Genomic DNA, 16,851 nt, shown 5'->3' with positions numbered 1-16,851 from the left:
TCTAGCGACAGGGATACACAGCTCTTCGGGCCCCTAGTGTTTGGTTCCTAGCGACAGGGACAAACAGCTCTCTCTGGGACCGCTAGTGTTTGGCTTCTAGCAACAGGGACACACAGCACTCTGGGACCCCTAGTCTTTGGCCTAAAGGGACAGGGACACACAGCTCTGTCCAGTAGTGAAAAGACAGAAAGAAGCCTTAGGGGGTGGAAGGAAGCTCTGGCAGACAGGTGAGAGAAGCTCTCCTGCCCCTTCAATCTGCCACTTTACGTAACTTTTGTTAATATGGCCCAAAATGTCTGTTTTACCTAGTCATAGTTGATATTCTAATGGACCCATTTATGAATAGGTTCCTGAAGGCCCTTATTGATGAGGCCATGTTGTGTAGGGTCGTTTTTAACCCCATTCATTACAAGTACTATGTATAACATTCGTGTGGAACTCACTATACTATTGATTTAAAAGACCAAATTAACTGTATTTAAAGGCCCGCTCTGAAATCTGAACTCCATTTAGACAGCTAAATGCAGAAATGAAATACAGTGCGTGAATTGCCTACCTGCTAAGAGATGTGAAATTCTGTATAGCCATTCCATTTCCATAACAACAGGACAGCTTATCCTGTTCTGTGTCTACCCTCTGTAGCTGAACAAAACAGCACTGGCAAAGCCCTGCTCCAAGCCCACTGATAACGGAGGTCAGCAGATAAATGATGAAGTTTCCCTCTGATCTCTTCTGCTGTAATCAGACTAGACAGGTATCCCTGTGCAATGCTATAGAGCCTGATTACTCTCTGCAAAGTCCCTCTCCGCCAGCCCTACCCCCATCAATCCCCTTCACAAACTGTGATAGCTCACTATGCAGGGATTTGTGAGAGAATGTTGAGACAGTCAGGTATTTTTACTGCCAAAAATGAATAGCTCTTGATAGGGAAATGCAAATCTCTCCAAATCAGATTCCCATTTTTTGTGTGAATCTTCACAAATAGCTTGCCCAAGGTGAATTTTGTATTGAAGTCTATGGCCGAGTTTATCATCACAAAATGTGGTACTTATGTCAGGACTCATAGTGGGAACATGTAAAAAAAAAAAGTCATTTCGTTAAAGACATTAAGGGAAACTGAAGTGACCGATACATGGAAGTTGATATATTTATTTCCTTTCAAACAATGCACATTGCCTCACTGTCCTGCTGTCCTTTTTCGTCCTCTTCCTCTAATACGTTTAGCCATGGACCCTAAACAAGCATACAGATCAGGTGTCTCTGAAGTCTGACTAGATTAGCCATGTTTGTTTCACATGTGTGACTGAAGCATTACAGCAGCCTAAAGCTAAGTACACACGGACCAACTTGCAGCCTAATTATTATCTGGCTTTAGTCTGTTGGATGATAATCAGGCATGTGTACGCGTGCAAACAACTTGATGAGCAACTGATATCGGGTGGCTTTATCAATTCAACTGTTGGATCTATGTTGGTCAGATCTCATGCAGTTGGAGCGCAGTTGGTTCGTGTGTACAAGTTGTTTGAAAGACTTGTTTCACCACAATATTAGCCATACAGCGCCTCCTGATGGTCTGTTTGTGAAAAGGAATAGATTTCTCATGTAAAAGGTGGTATCAGCTACTGATTGGGATAAAGTTCAATTCTTGGTCGGAGTTTCTCTTTTAAGCCGCATCTACACGCGTAGATGCAGCGGCGATGTGGCTTATCAATCAAGCCGCTAATGCCGCTCGATTGATAAGATCCGATAGGACGGATCTCCCCACCGCCGATTCCCTGCTCGGTCCCCGCGAGGGGACATTGGCAGGGAATCGAGCGGAAGATAAGCGGCGCCGGCGGGGACGAGCGGGGAATCGAATCCGGCGCACACACGGCGATCGGGGACGCGGAAGAGGCGATCCGGCGGCTAATCAAGCCACCGGATCGCAGCCTCATCTACCCGTGTAGATGAGGCTTAAGAGGTCAGCAAGATTGCCCAGTCAACTGGTATTTTTGAAAAGGAAATAAATACGGCAGCCACCATATCCCTTTCACTTCAGGTGTGTTAGGTGATTCCAAGCTCAGAGCATGATGGACAGGCTGTGGAACTCCATACTGGGAACACCACACAAGTCCTGCCATATAGGAAGCGCTGTGACTTGGCCATCTAGACACGCCAAACCGGCCCTTATAATTGCTCAGATATTATACTTTCAAAATGTTTCTGCTTGTTAAGACATTACCTTGAAGAACTGACTGTTTAATTACTACATGTCATCCCTTGACAGGTGCTATTCTAATGAGATGATCAATGATATTGACTTCAGCTGTCAATGGTTTAAATGTTTCCACTGATTGATGTATACAGTGCACCTGGAAAGTATTTACAGAGATTTACTTTTTCCACATTTTTTTAATGTTATAGCCTTATTCCAAAATGGCTTACATTTATTTTTGTCCTCCGTATTCTACACAGATGCCCCTTAATGCCAATGTGAAATAAGTTTACTTGAGGTTTTGGAAAATTTATTAAAAATAAAAAACTGATAAATCACATGTACATAAGTATTCACAGCTGTTGCTTAATACTTTGTCGATGCTTAAACTGCAGAAACATTTCAAGAATGAACAGGGGGAAAAGATGCAACAGAGCTCAATTTTGAGCTCCCTGGCAAAGGCTGTGAATATTTATGTACATGTGCTTTCTCAATTTTTTTTCATTTGTAATACATTTGCCAAAACCACAAATAAATTTTTTTCACGTTGTCATTATGGGGTGTTGTGGGTAGGATTCTGAAGAAAAACAAGGGTTGGAGTGTGAATGATCCCATAGTGATACATTGCTGGTGATCAGCACAGTTCTGTAACGCTGCAGAAAAGTGTCCAAGTGCGAACAGGCCCTAATATTTTCTTTGCTATCAAGATAAGAGATCCATGTCGCTACTGGTTTCTAGACAATTGCTCCAGGCCTGTTCTTTCTAAAAGTTGGAGCTTAAATAATACCTGACACTCGCTCAGCTGCTGCTATCTACTTTATTTTTATCAAGTTAGCATAATAACCCAATTGTTTCTTTTCTTTCCTGTTTTAACAACTGCCTTTTTCCCCTGATAACTGCTGCTGTTGTGTGTGTCATAGTGCAATGTGCTGAAGTTGTTTTTTTCCTACTTCAACTGTATTCACTGTGTGTGTGTTGTCCTGTTTCACAAACCGTATGATCCATGTGTTTTATTTGCTGTTAGCAGGCTGACCCAGCTCCATCAGAAGGGAACATCCACTCAAGACCACTAGCTAAAGAGCCCAACAGAGACGGCACAGCATCATTTCACACGCGTCAAAAGCCTGAGGTCTGAATCACACAATACTAGCACTATAAATAGCATATAGTATCAGCAGAATATGGATAAATAACACAAGTACACAAGTTTCTAGAGCATGGAAAGAACTAAATCCTTATCCAGAATGGCCTGAACTAAATTCTAGATAAAGGGAACACGATGCAGTTATTGAGGAAAAACTTGAGGAAAACTTAAAGGGAAGCTGAAGTAAGAGGGATATGGAGGTTGACATATTTATTTCCTTTTAAGCAATACCAGTTGCCTGGTTATCCTGCTGATCCTCTTCCTCTTATGCTTCTAGCCGCACACCCTGAACAAGCATACAGATTAGGTATTTTCACAAAAATCTGGCAAGATTAGCTTCATGCTTGTTTCAGGTATATAATTCGGACACTATGGTAGCCAAAGAGATCAGCAGGCTGGCCAGGCAACAGTGTTGCTTAAAAGGAAAAAAATATGGCAGCCTCCATATGCTTCTCACTTCAGGTTACCTTTAACTTTTGTTATGATGGAGAACTTGCTAATTAGAACTGTGAAAAAAGTTGGTTTATTATGGGTTCTTTAAATTAATTTACATCATTTAAACACACGCTGGCCCATTTCTGACTAGGTCCCCTGTAACACCATCACGTCAGAAGACACCTTCCTAGGAATGAAACATTATGTTACTCTTACTAGGAGTTCTGTCCTTAGCTGCCTCCTACTCCTCAGCACAGTGCAGGGAGGGGTCAGGACCTGCATCACTTGTACATGAAGAGAGGTAACAGTGAAGGCACAACGCTTCATGATGCAGTCAAGGTACCCATACACTCCTCACTGTTCAATTCCCTGCAGATTGGATTTTTTTCTAGGAATTCATTCCTCCAAAATGTCCAGTTCATCAAATTTTGGATGAACCAGACAAGATAAAAAATCTAGGTCAGTCAGGGGCCAGGCAGGAGCGATAGCTGATCAATAAGCCATAGCATTGCGCTACACCAAACAATGCTGTGAGCTGAATGAATTTCAATAGATTCCCTGCTGAAATCTATTGAAAATTGATGAGTTGTGTGTGCTAGGAATCCATTTTTCTGCCACATCAGGTGGCAATCTATAAGTGCATGACTAGCTTTTTAGTAAGGGACACAGCATGAGATAAATGGCCCTTGATAAAACAACCTTGATTAATCCTGCATTTTGAGAATATTCTATTTACACCAAAAATTATGTATTAAAATAGTGTTAATTGTGTAATCATGTAGCCAGGAGATTTTGAACCCTGTGCTAATCATTTTGAAATTTTTGCATTTTATAGATGGTATGAATGCAGGATTCAGAAAAGCAGACCATGTTCTTCTCAGTGTTCTCATAAACTCTGTTTCTCAAGGATGCCTTGTGTCAGGGTGCCCTAGTAGGTCATCTAATTGGTTCCATTGGGGGAGCAATGTACCCTTTAAATACCACCTTACAGTTTGGATTTGCCCTTCCTCATGTTCTAACCCTTCCTCATTTGCATGCAATCAACAATTGCTTGCTTGCTTTGCAAGATACTTGTGCCACTGTAACATGTGCTCTTGTGTGTCCTAAGGAAAAAAATATATCTGCTTCAGCTGATTGTGTAAGAAGCTAACTATGGCGATTGTAAAATGTAATCTTCATAAGATGAGAATTGTAACAGTATCGATGGATGTAAAGCTGAATGTTGTGATAATTACTGTATTGGGTAATGATCATTAGGCGTGTGAGTTGGGAATAGATCACATTTGTTGATGCAGACAACATTGAATCTTTATAAGATTTGAATGTATATGTTCATGGAACATTGGCTTGCAGGAAGGATTGCTCAGTGGATAGAATGAACTAGATGAAATAGAAAAGGTCACTAGTTATGCTACTGACATTTTCTGATTGGAGCCCGTGCTTCATCTAGTAAAGTCATAGAGATAATTATTGCTAAATATAGGGTGTGTGCACCTGCTGCAAATTGTGGATCATTCCCTCAAACTGAACAACCATCTAATTTCTGTAGACAGCTTAACATTCTAAAAGTCTTCATTAGAAATGACCTTAACATTAGAAATCATTTCATTTTTTTTATTCTGTATATGGTTTATTGATAGTTTTTTATGGCAGATTGTATACTTTTAATGCTCATCAAGAAAGTTCTGCATGGCATTGGTCCTTTCCGTACGGACCATTGTCACTGCTCTAGGTTGTTGAGCATTCAAAAATGGATTTTTACTAGGGCTGAGTTGGTGCTGCACTTAATAGATCTTTTTCAAGATGCATACATTTGCATAAAATTACAAAGGAAATTGCATCAAATCAAAATTATTTGAAATTATTAATTATATCCGTGACCATCCCATTGGGAATTAATCAAAAAGAAAATTTTAATTTGGGGTAGTGGAATTTCTTTACATCCCCGTCTCTATAGATAAAACTGGCAATAATATTATAATGTAACATACTGTAATATTAAACCTCACCGCCTTGTGAGCATTTCCTGCCTTCTCTAATGGGGCTTCCCTGAGTTCCAGCAAGTCCTTTTTGGATGAAAATATGACACCATACTGGACCTTTAGTCCATCCACCCACTCTTGTGATTATTGCATGGCCTCTGTATGGTTATGGAGGCTGGTCCATGATTCACCAATAGTATAGAAGAGTGGCATAACCAGTGCAGGATGGACTTTGCCATAGATGAAGTGGTGTGACTAGACTTCTGTTTGAGGAAGTAAGGCTGACCTGTTGGAACACTGCCAGTAGCAGCAAAGAGCATTGCTGCAGCTGCGCTTACAGTAAACTACCTCAGGAATGCTTTAAAGTAAATCTGAAGTGAAAAAAGGTCACATACTCACCTATGGAGCGGGAAGACTCTAGTTCCTATAGAGCCTTCCTGTTCCTCTTATGTTCCCCTCGTTCCAGCCCTGTCAACCATGTTGCATGTATTCGGCCAACTGGTCAAATACCCCCTTCAGGGATCCTCAGAAGCGTTTGGAAGCACTCGCATTTCTGAGTGCTTCCAAAGGCAGCCGCTCTGTATTGCGCATGCCCAGTATGGAGCCACTCATCTAGTCTTAAGAAGCACTAGGGACACAAGTGCTTCCAAAGCCCTCTGAGGGTTCCTGGAGGCTGCAAATTTGAACGGGACAGCGCTAGAATGCGTGGACCGAGAAAAGAACAGGTAGGCTCTATAGGATCCAGAGCCTTCTCTCTCCATAGGTAAGTATACAACTTTTTTTTATTTCGCTACAGATTTGCTTTAATGAAAAACAAAGAGATATCACAAAAACGAAACTTAATTTTTCAGAAAAACAAACTACATCTGTTTTTAGGGTTTGACAAATGGCATCTTAAAATGTATCATGCAATTAATGAAAATAGGGTAGTTCACTTTCATTGTGACCAGGCTAAACTCCAGTGGCCAACAAAAATTGTGTCAAATAAATCCTCTGTATCCATATAAGCTCATGTCCTGCCTGACCTAAATTTCTGTATAAATTCTCTCTAATTGTGGTAAAATGGAGCAACGTGCAGGGACACAGCCTCTAGATTTGTATCAAACCCTGCTATCTGCTGTGCCTGATGTTTTCACCTCAATGTTAAATTAAACAGCTCAGAAAAATTAAAGGAACAGTTTTTAATCAGAGTATGGCATAAAGTCAATGAAACTTCAGGAATATTGATCTGGTTAGTTAAGAGCAGAGAGGGTTGTTAATCAGTTTTAGCTGCTTTGGTGTTAATGAAATTAACAACAGGTACGCTAGAGGGGAAGCAATGAGACAACCACCAAAACAAGAATGTTTTAAAAGGTGGAGGCCACTGACATTTTCCCCTCCCCATCGTTCTGACACTTTTTTCACTACTTTTCCATTTGGCAATGGTCAGTGTCACTATTGGTAACATGAGACAACATCTAAACCTTCCAGAGGTTGCACAAATAGTCCAGCTCCTCCATGACTTCACACCAATACATGTCATAGCCCAAAAGTTTGCTGCATCTCCCAGAAGAAGAGCTTGAAGAAGTTTCCAGGGGACAGGCAGTTGCACATTTTATATAACAGTGTGACCTTTAAAATCCAGAAATTGTAAATTCCATTTGTGGAATTTTCTATTTACGGTAGTTCTTAATTATTAATAGTATAAATATTTGGCAAAAAATCAATAACTCTACTGTGTGTATATATATATATATATATATATATATATATATATATATATATATATATATATATATATATATATATATATATATATATATATATATATATATATATATATATATATATATATATATAATGCTACTGGCAGAAAGAATGTTGTTTTTGTCTTCAAAGCTCCAGCTAAAAACAACAAATGTTCTCTTATAAATATGACCAGTACAAGAGTTAGTTCATTTCAGTAATCCTCATGTACATATATCAGAATCAAGCTCCTAATTATAAACAACCATCCAACCAACAAACCAACCAACCCACCATCTTCTCTGTTCTTTGGTGTAGCTGAGTCTATTTCTCCTGCAGGGGGAAGTGCTGCTATCCTTGTTGGTTGCAATTGTTAAACTCAAGCAGAACTCTAGACAAAAGTTTATTTTTCATGCTTGGATAGAGGTAGGAGAAAGCTAGAGACTCTGGGCCCACTCCAATTTACTTTTTTTCCTAAAATTTTGCACAGGTGATATTTTCACATTATAAATTAAAATGCTTTTTTAAGTCACCAGCAAGCAAGAAAATAGAGTAATTTTGACAGTACTTTTTCACTTACTGTTTGGTGCTTTTTCAACTGCAAAGTTCAAAAGTAATTTGAAACAGAAGAAAACAGAAAACTTGGTGTGAATTGGATCCGACCCTCTGTCTAGTTTTTATTACTGCTTGTGGTTCCAATTTCTGTCTACAGAATCTGATCATTAAATGATATCTGAAGTGACATGTGACATGATGAGATAAACATAGGTACATAGAGTACTAGCCCTACTAAAGGGGCCCATACACCTTACGATTTGCCCGCCGATATACGGCCGATTCGATCACAGTGATCGAATCGGCTGTGAAATCGCCGTGCACACCGCTGACAGAACGATAGATTTCCGTCCGAAATCGATCGTTCCCGTTGATCCGTCTGTGCGGAAGATTTTTCTCGATCGCCGGTGGGTCGGGAGTGCGTCGATAGGGGCGTTCGAATGCCCGACAACCAGTCCCCTGGTCTCTGCTGTCTTCTCCGCTCTGGTCTGGTCTGGTCTCCGAGATGCTTCACTTCTTCCTGCCCGGCAGGAAGTTTAAACAGTAGAGGGCGCTCTACTGTTTAAACTTCCTGCTGGGCAGGAAGAAGTGAAGCATGCCAGAGACCAGACCAGAGCGGAGAAGAAGACAGCAGAGACCTGGGGAGTCACGCCAGCGGAGCAGGTAATGTATGCGGGGAGGGGGGGGGAGCGGCGGCAGCACCACCACCACCACAGATTGTGAATGGTTTCAGGCTGAAATCGGTTCACAATCTGTTAGCAGTAAGGCAGCCATACGATCCCTCTCTGATCAGATTCGATCAGAGAGGGATCTATCTGTTGGTCGAATCTGATGGCAAATCGACCAGTGTATGGCCACCTTAAGAAATTGTCTGGACAACCTTCCTGTTTTCCTGCACAGCAAGGTTTTAAAAAAAATAGTTCTGTTATCTATGCAAATGAGGCGGTCAAACAGAAAGCTGAATGTAATCCAACATCCTAAACATTAAATAGAAGGCAAAACACTTATCTTGGTCAAGAAACGCTGCTGATAAGGTTTTAATGTTGAAACATTAAGCCCCATACACACACTCAACAGCGGTCTTTTAGGCTCTCACAAATTTTCTTATGATACACCTAAAAAAAAATCTCTTGCTATTGTTCAAGCAGCAAATAAGACTGATAAAAAGTCAATCCAAATGTTGAATTGACTTCTTATCTGTCTTATTAGCTGCTTGAACAATAGCAAGAGAATTTTTTTAGGTGTTTCACAAGAAAAGTTGTGAGAGCCTAAAAGACTGCTGTTGAGTGTGTGTATTGGGCTTTAGGTCTGTTTGTTTTGCAGTTGAATGATGCAGATTTTACATCAGACTGTCATGGCCGCTGTTTAGAATTCAGTCTTAAAAATTTAAATTAAAAATAAACATATGGGACTCTTGTTAACGTTATATTTACCATTAGTGCTACACATACCATTAATTGTCTCATTCATTTATTTTCAGTTCAGATTTGCTTTAGCATTTTGTTAAAAGGGGAAAAAAACTGGGGTTACACTTTTTATCAAAACTACCAGTAATTTGTGTGCAGATTTGTGTGGATAATTTCTAAAGATATCATATGTACAGACATGTGTCAGTGGTGATAACTTGATTCATATTGGATTTTGTTAGGGAGGACCTTATCATGACACACATGCAGATGATGGGGCATCCTCCAAGGAAAATCGTCATATTTACAGTGACACAGTCCCTCGAAGGGTTGGCAGCTTCTACAGAGGTAAACAAATGTTCCCTGTTAGTACTATTCTATATAACTATCGGGTAAAGTATTACATACTTTAGGAAGAGGTGCCTGGCTCTTCTACTGACCACATATGCTATTGCTCCATTGTTATTACCTGATAAAGCGGGATCAAACCAGCGAAACGCATTGCATTGCCCCCCGAAGTATGTAAATAAACCTGTTGTATTTTACAAATATATTGGCAATTTTTGTGTTTGCTTGGAGGAGGTAAGTCCACCACTGCCTCCTCATGTTTTAAACTTTTTAGATTCTTTTATCCTTTTGGCGCCTCTGTCTCCATACTACGCCATACTTTAGGAACACTTTCATGTAGTTAATATTGTAGTGCCACAGTAGACTGTACAAGATGGAACTTGTATGATTGTGGCCCTACAGACCTTCAATGCTGACTGCTTACCTCCCAAATATGATATTAACTAGGAAGGAAGAGAAGTGAAGAGTCCTGCAGCAGTATGTTTTGGAGGAGCTGTGACTGCGAGTGCCAGATTGAATAGAGGGAATAGCTGTGTAAGGGTGGTTTCATGCCAGTTGCACGTTATAATGTTTGCAAACTGAAATTGACGCTGCAGGCTTTATTCAAAACGCGAGTTGGAATATCACAATCTGTTACAATGTAGAGATGTAAACAGGCCTATACAATTATATGGGCAGTGGATTGACATGCAAAATTGTTCTGCAACAGATATGGGGGTTTATTCACTAACCAAAATAGCGCAGGTAACCTCCTGTTACTCGCACTATTTCATCAGCATGCCTTAAATGTAAGTGCCTGCATGCTACACGCTAGTGGCCGTGTAACATGTGTAATTACCCTCAGTCACAGGACATTTTTGGTGTGCAGTGTGTGAGGAGGCAATAGATACCTCTTGGATCAGATTAGGTCAGAGAGGGATCTATCATGAGGTCACAAAGGTAATATGCTTTACAGATTGGAAATCACATGTACAGTCTATGCTAACTTTAATTGTTCTAGGCATAGAACTCTGTTATAAAAGAGTGAGGAATAAACCTAGTTTTAGTAATGGAAGTCATTACAAGTCAAATCTAGATCATCAAAGCTGAGGGCTAGTTCACAGTGCTGGAATGTGTTGCAGAATAATTCTGCATGTCAACTCACTGCCTGTACAATTCTATATAGGCCTGTTCACAGTACTGCATTGTAACTGATGGCGTTATTCTAACTCGCTGCATGAAAGCGCTGTATTAAAGTCTATGTCCAGTCTGCATTGCAGTTTACACTCATTATAATACTTGTGTTATGCAACTGACCACTGTGAACCTAGCCTTACTGTTAGCCAGCAAACATATAGACTGGAGTTAGAAAATGTGGGCAGCCTTGAGGGATTTGCCATTACTTTTTACATATCATGAAACTTTGTTTTCTTTTGTTGTACTTTTGATACAGTAATAACATTTTTATCTCCTCAGTTCCATCACCTCGTCCAGAGGGAACATTTCATGAAAATAGTGTGTCAAACCGCAGTTCTTCACACCCAGTTGACAGCAGTGCAGGAACAAATCACTCAAAGAGACAAACTACTTTTGATCACTGGTGAGTACCCTTTATTCGTTTTTACTTACCAGTGTCTGTAACGGTGCTAATTTAGTGCTATGTATTTGGACTTTCCTCTCAGATCTTTTCCATTACAATTAGATTAAACTGTGTCATTGTAAAATAAACTATCCAAATACAAATGTTGGATTCATGTATCCTTTACAGCCACAGTGCACAGCTGGATGTTGATATGTCTATAATTACATAATTAACAAAAGGTAACTTCCAGGCAAAATGATACATTACCCAGTCTGCCTGCCTATGAGGTCCAGTGATCAGTTATTAATATTTAATATAATTTAATATATGCGGTTCTCATCAAGAATGTAATATTTGCAGCTCTCATCAATCATGTCCAGAATTACGCGTTGGCATTCCCCTCATTATTGATATTTCAATGGACACCTATGACAGCACCAAAACCTTCGGCTTTGGCTGGCGCCCACATTTCCTGCTTGGGGGGGGGGCGTTAGTTTTTGGAGTAGATAGTGGGAGGTTAGTGTTAGACATAGATAGAGGAGGGTAGTGTTTCCAGTAGATAGTAGGAAGTTAGTGTCAGGCATAGGTAGAGGAGGGTAGTGTTTCCAGTAGATAGTAGGAAGTTAGTGTCAGGCATAGGTAGAGGAGGGTAGTGTTTCCAGTAGATAGTAGGAGGTTAGTGTTAGGCATAGATAGAGGAAGGTAGTGTTTCCAGTAGATAGTAGGAAGTTAGTGTCAGGCATAGGTAGAGGAGGGTAGTGTTTCCAGTAGATAGTAGGAGGTTAGTGTTAGGCATAGATAGAGGAGGGTAGTGTTTCCAGTAGTTAGTAGGAGGTTAGTGTTAGACATAGATAGAGGAGGGTAGTGTTTCCAGTAGATAGTAGGAGGTTAGTGTTAGACATAGATAGAGGAGGGTAGTGTTTCCAGTAGATAGTGGGAGGTTAATGTTAGGCATAGATAGAGGAGGGTAGTGTTTCCAGTAGATAGTAGGAGGTTAGTGTTAGACATAGATGGAGGAGGGTAGTGTTTCCAGTAGATAGTGGGAGGTTAGTGTCAGGCATAGATGGAGGAGGGTAGTGTTTCCAGTAGATAGTAGGAGGTTAGTGTTAGGCATAGATAGAGGGGGGTCGTGTTTCCAGTAGTTAGTAGGAGGTTAGTGTTAGACATAGATAGAGGAGGGTAGTGTTTCCAGTAGATAGTAGGAGGTTAGTGTTAGACATAGATAGAGGAGGGTAGTGTTTCCAGTAGATAGTGGGAGGTTAGTGTTAGGCATAGATAGAGGGGGGTCGTGTTTCCAGTAAATAGTGGAAGGTTAGTGCCAGGCATAAATACAGGAGGGTTAGTGTGAGAATAGGAGTACAGAATAGCAGTATAATTACCAATATTCTACTATCAGTATTGGTGCCCATTTTTCCTCAATCCTCTATTTTATGTAGCGGAATAAATGCTGCCATTAATCACTCCAATGTGTAGAGTTGCCCTTTTCCATTCAGTAGTGGAGTTTCCCTTTAATATTCTATGACTGGAAGTGAATTATTTTCTTTGTAAACATGCAACATGCACCTGCCTCCAGTCTGCCAGCAGGTGAAGGAGGCATCCAGTTTGATTTGAAAACCATCCATTTTGGTTTGCTCATTTTGCCTCAGGGGGCATGTAGCCTGATATCACTGGCGATGTCCGTGTATGTCTGCTCGGAATATCACAAGCAATGAAAATAAACAACAAGCCTCTCCTGTTTCTATTCCTTCACAGGGACATGAATCGCCACACATAAAGTCTGGTGTTATTGTCTGACATCAGAATATCTATAAAGCAACCATTAAATGCAATGCAGCAGACTTGTGAAATACAAAACCAGTCTTTACTGTGTGTTATTAAACCTGAAGTCATAATAGCATCTCCCTCCAGAGATGGACACAAAGGTACATTGGCTGCTCTGCTCCCTGCTTTATTATTTATTGCAGCCTAGCTACACGCAGAACACTTGCCTGATGAATTTAAACAAGTGGAGCTAACATAATAAGTGTGTTTCCCGTGTTAGGAAAGGAAGCTTCAGAATGAGGTCACTGGTTGTGACTCTTAGCAGTCATTACTCCCGGGAATTTTGCCATAGCTGCTGAGTTAATGCTGTGAATAATTGAACATGCTATCATTCCTGAAGCTTCAGTATGTTTCAGCAGAAAAGGAGGGTTGTGCTGTTATAGAGGGGAGGGGTTGTTGTGTTTTGTTATACAAAATCAAAGCTTACTGATGCGAAAGATGGGCATTTATTTGTATCACGTCTGTTTCCATTTTAAAGACATATGCACATCATTGCGGTGTTTGGGCTTGTCGTGTGGATAGGCGGTGTAGCAGCAAAGGACTAATGTGGGGAAACCCCGAGGCAGACCCAAAACATACGCTTAGGACTATACTGTAGTTTGCTGATGCCATGGAACTCCGCTAGAGAGGACCCTGTTTCTTGGGCGATAGTTCGGGGCCAAGTGCTGAACTGTTGTTATGGAGGGAGGGACAATGCAGCAGCACACAATGGAGCAGATTTGAGCGGGAGGGCTAAAAGAGAGGAAGAATGCATTCACCGTGAGCTTGGCCAAGATGATCTGACACTGTGGGTTTCTCATGAACGCATCAGGATGATCAATAGGCTGTATACACACTAGATTATCGGCACCAACAGGAGGCCAAGAGGTCTGCAGAGCATTGGCTCACTGTAAGGAGAAAGCTGGCAAAAAGCTATATAGCTGCTACTCCTGCAGGATTATATGGAAAGACAGTTTAAAATACTATGAAATTACAAAATGATGCTTATCAGTTTTTCAATGAAAGTAAAGTTATTGTTTAAGGAGATAAAACCAGTAATTCACGTTAATAGCATTATTGAGCCGGGGTACTTTCAGGCCGATTTTACACCTAGTCAGAGCGTTGCAGAGATGCTCCCACCCGTTTGCATCACACTGCAAGGACTAAAACTCTATTCATATGACCCTGCACTAGAGTGTGCTGACAGGGTCATATGCATAGCCCCTACGTCCTTCACTGCCTGTCACTGTTCCTCGCCCAGTGACTTACTCCCTGCTGGACAGGAAGTATAGCACTGAGATTACCAGCTTCCCCGTCATATTTTCATCGTTCCCCGCATGCGAGCCGCACCACCGCCACCAACAAATGTAAAAACGTCACACGCTGTTGACTTTGTGGTGAGTCAGCGGCAAAATTTGAAGCTTCTGGCACAGCGTGATGTGGATAGTGTACTGGGCCCCATGCAGTGCCCAAGTGTAAAAGGGGCCTAATGCTGGGCATACACGGTGAGATAATGCGCCGGAATCGAGCCAGTGGCTCGATGCCAGCGCGTCACCGCTCGTCCGCACGTGCGCGCGGATCGATTCCCGCTCGTCCCTGCGGGCACTTCCTTATCAGCGCTTCGTCTTCTGCATTGCCCCCCCCCCCCCCGGCGGGCATCGAGCGCGGTATTAATCCGCCGCGGTTATCGGACACGTCGGATATTATCAATCGAGCCATCAGCGGCTCGATTGATAAGAACTATCGCGCCGTGTATGCCCAATATAAAACTGTTATGTGAAGAATAAAGTATGCACTTAAGTTGGCGAGTAAGATAGTTTACATTTGCTGTTTAAGGAAACCCGTAGACGTTGAGCACTCTACTATAGTCCTACGTCACCAGTTTGCGGCATTGTGAACAGCAAGCAGTGACGGCTGGTGTATTTGAATGCTATTTTCATGGTATTCATATCACACATGAAAAGAAAAAGAAGTTGGGATTCTTATCTATGTAATGGTAAGCAGGGGAATTCAGAGCTGCAATCTCAGAGGCATCTTGCTGTGCTTCAGTTAAAATATAATGAACCTGTTTTCTCCATTCAGTTGGAGTATTTGAAAAGACTAAATAACGTCAACCCACCTGGGAACAATTTCTAAATGAATGCGGAGAGCGTGCATCAATATGTTCATCAGGTGCGTCCAAGTTGAGTATTTTATTAACCACTTCGTGACGGTCTAGTGATTCATTTTTCTTCTGAGGTACTGTAGACAGATGTCAGATAGATAGATAGATAGATAGATAGATAGATAGATAGATAGATAGATAGATGATTTAGTACCAGATGCAAAAAGCTTTTGGATTAAAAATCAAAAGCTATTCTTCAAGCACATTTGAAGTGCGAGGGATATGGAGACTGCCATATGTATTTCCTTTTAAACAATTCCAGTTGTTTGGCGCCCTGCTTGATCGTTCATGCATCATTAGTGTCTGAATCCCACATCTGAAACAAGCATATGGAAAATCCAGTCAGACTTCAATCAGAAACATCTGATCCGCATGCTTGTTCAGAGTCTATGGCTAAAAGTATTAGAGGCAAAGGATCTGCAGGACAGCCAGGCAATTTGCATTGTTTAAAAGAAAATAAATATGGCAGCCTCCACACCGCTCTCATTTCAAGTGTCCTTGAAGGATAGCTTTTGAATCTGGGACTGAATCATCTATCTATCTTGGGCAAGACTCCCTAAAACTGCTACTGCCTATAAAGCGCCCCCTTGTGGCTGCAGCTCTGGCACTTTGAGTCTGCCAGTAGAAACGCGCAATGTAAATGTTCTGTGTCTTTTCATGGAGAATGTCCAAGGGCTCGAATGCTGCCTTCTCTGATTCTCCTTCCTATATCTCTTCATACTAAAAAGATCAGGTGGCAAATAGAGGAGCGGAAGTTGGCGGTACTTTGCCTCGTGTCCTGTTTCACCTTAAACCATCGCTGCTTCCTTTGCCCACTACTTGTGTAGTGTCTTGGAAAAAAATGAAAAAAGAAACAGCGTAGGTCACTCTAAAGCATTTGTCTAACTCAGTGTTCGGCCATGCAGGCAGGGGAGTAGGGGGATTTGGTCACACTCTTGACAAGGTGACAAAGGGCACCATCCTCTACCTAGGTGAATAAGTAAAAGGGATTTGTTTGTGTGTCCCTTCTCTGCAGCTGGTTCTTGATGCTGGCACCCTGGTGATTTCAGTAGGTTGCCCGGATTCCTGGCTTGTAACGTGGCTGATGCTCACTACCAGGGGGTTATTTTAAAGGGCATTTGCTTATATCCAGTAGGCACGAGCACTCAGCAATCTAATAAAAAATAAATTGTCAATGCTGGCGCAACACTGCTTGGCTGTAGCACCAGGGACAACAAAAGTTGAATCGTGATTAGTGGTTAGGATTAGAAGTCTAGGGAGTTTCAATATTTGAATTAAACCGGTTTGGAGTAGGCTACAGGAAGAGGAAGTTGGATAAAGGGGTTAATGTTAAGAGTTTTTTTTTTTCTTTTGCTGCGCAATGTTTGATTCAATTGCACTGAATGCAGTAGCACAAAATGCTCCTTGCAGTGTAGTCTGATCCCACGCTAGTGGGAACAGTGTACCATCTACATTGTTAAAAAGTCACCATGCAAGTGATTGGAAAAAAAAAAAATCTATACATGGTTTCCTCCTTGCTGTAACATGAGCTGCAAGA

The 16,851-nt window shown here is 41.3% G+C and overlaps 1 protein-coding gene across 6 annotated transcripts in view; it reads left to right on the top strand.

Annotated features, from left to right (window-relative positions):
- The window catches only part of CDKL5 (cyclin dependent kinase like 5), a 494,542-nt gene that overhangs the window by 450,117 nt on the left and 27,574 nt on the right, over window positions 1-16,851 (top strand). For 3 of the 6 annotated variants that reach the window (XM_068269972.1, XM_068269969.1, XM_068269973.1), the window contains 3 exons: window positions 3,219-3,323; window positions 9,684-9,789; window positions 11,245-11,368. In XM_068269972.1, coding sequence (XP_068126073.1) covers window positions 3,219-3,323; window positions 9,684-9,789; window positions 11,245-11,368 — 335 coding nt within the window. The remainder of the gene's footprint in view (window positions 1-3,218; window positions 3,324-9,683; window positions 9,790-11,244; window positions 11,369-16,851) is intronic. The other 3 variants (XM_068269974.1, XM_068269970.1, XM_068269971.1) reach the window with 2 other exon arrangements.

Source organism: Hyperolius riggenbachi, chromosome 2 (genome assembly GCF_040937935.1).
Source record: "Hyperolius riggenbachi isolate aHypRig1 chromosome 2, aHypRig1.pri, whole genome shotgun sequence".
NCBI classification, from domain to species: Eukaryota; Metazoa; Chordata; class Amphibia; order Anura; family Hyperoliidae; genus Hyperolius; species Hyperolius riggenbachi.
This window is presented reverse-complemented; position numbering and strand designations above follow the sequence as displayed.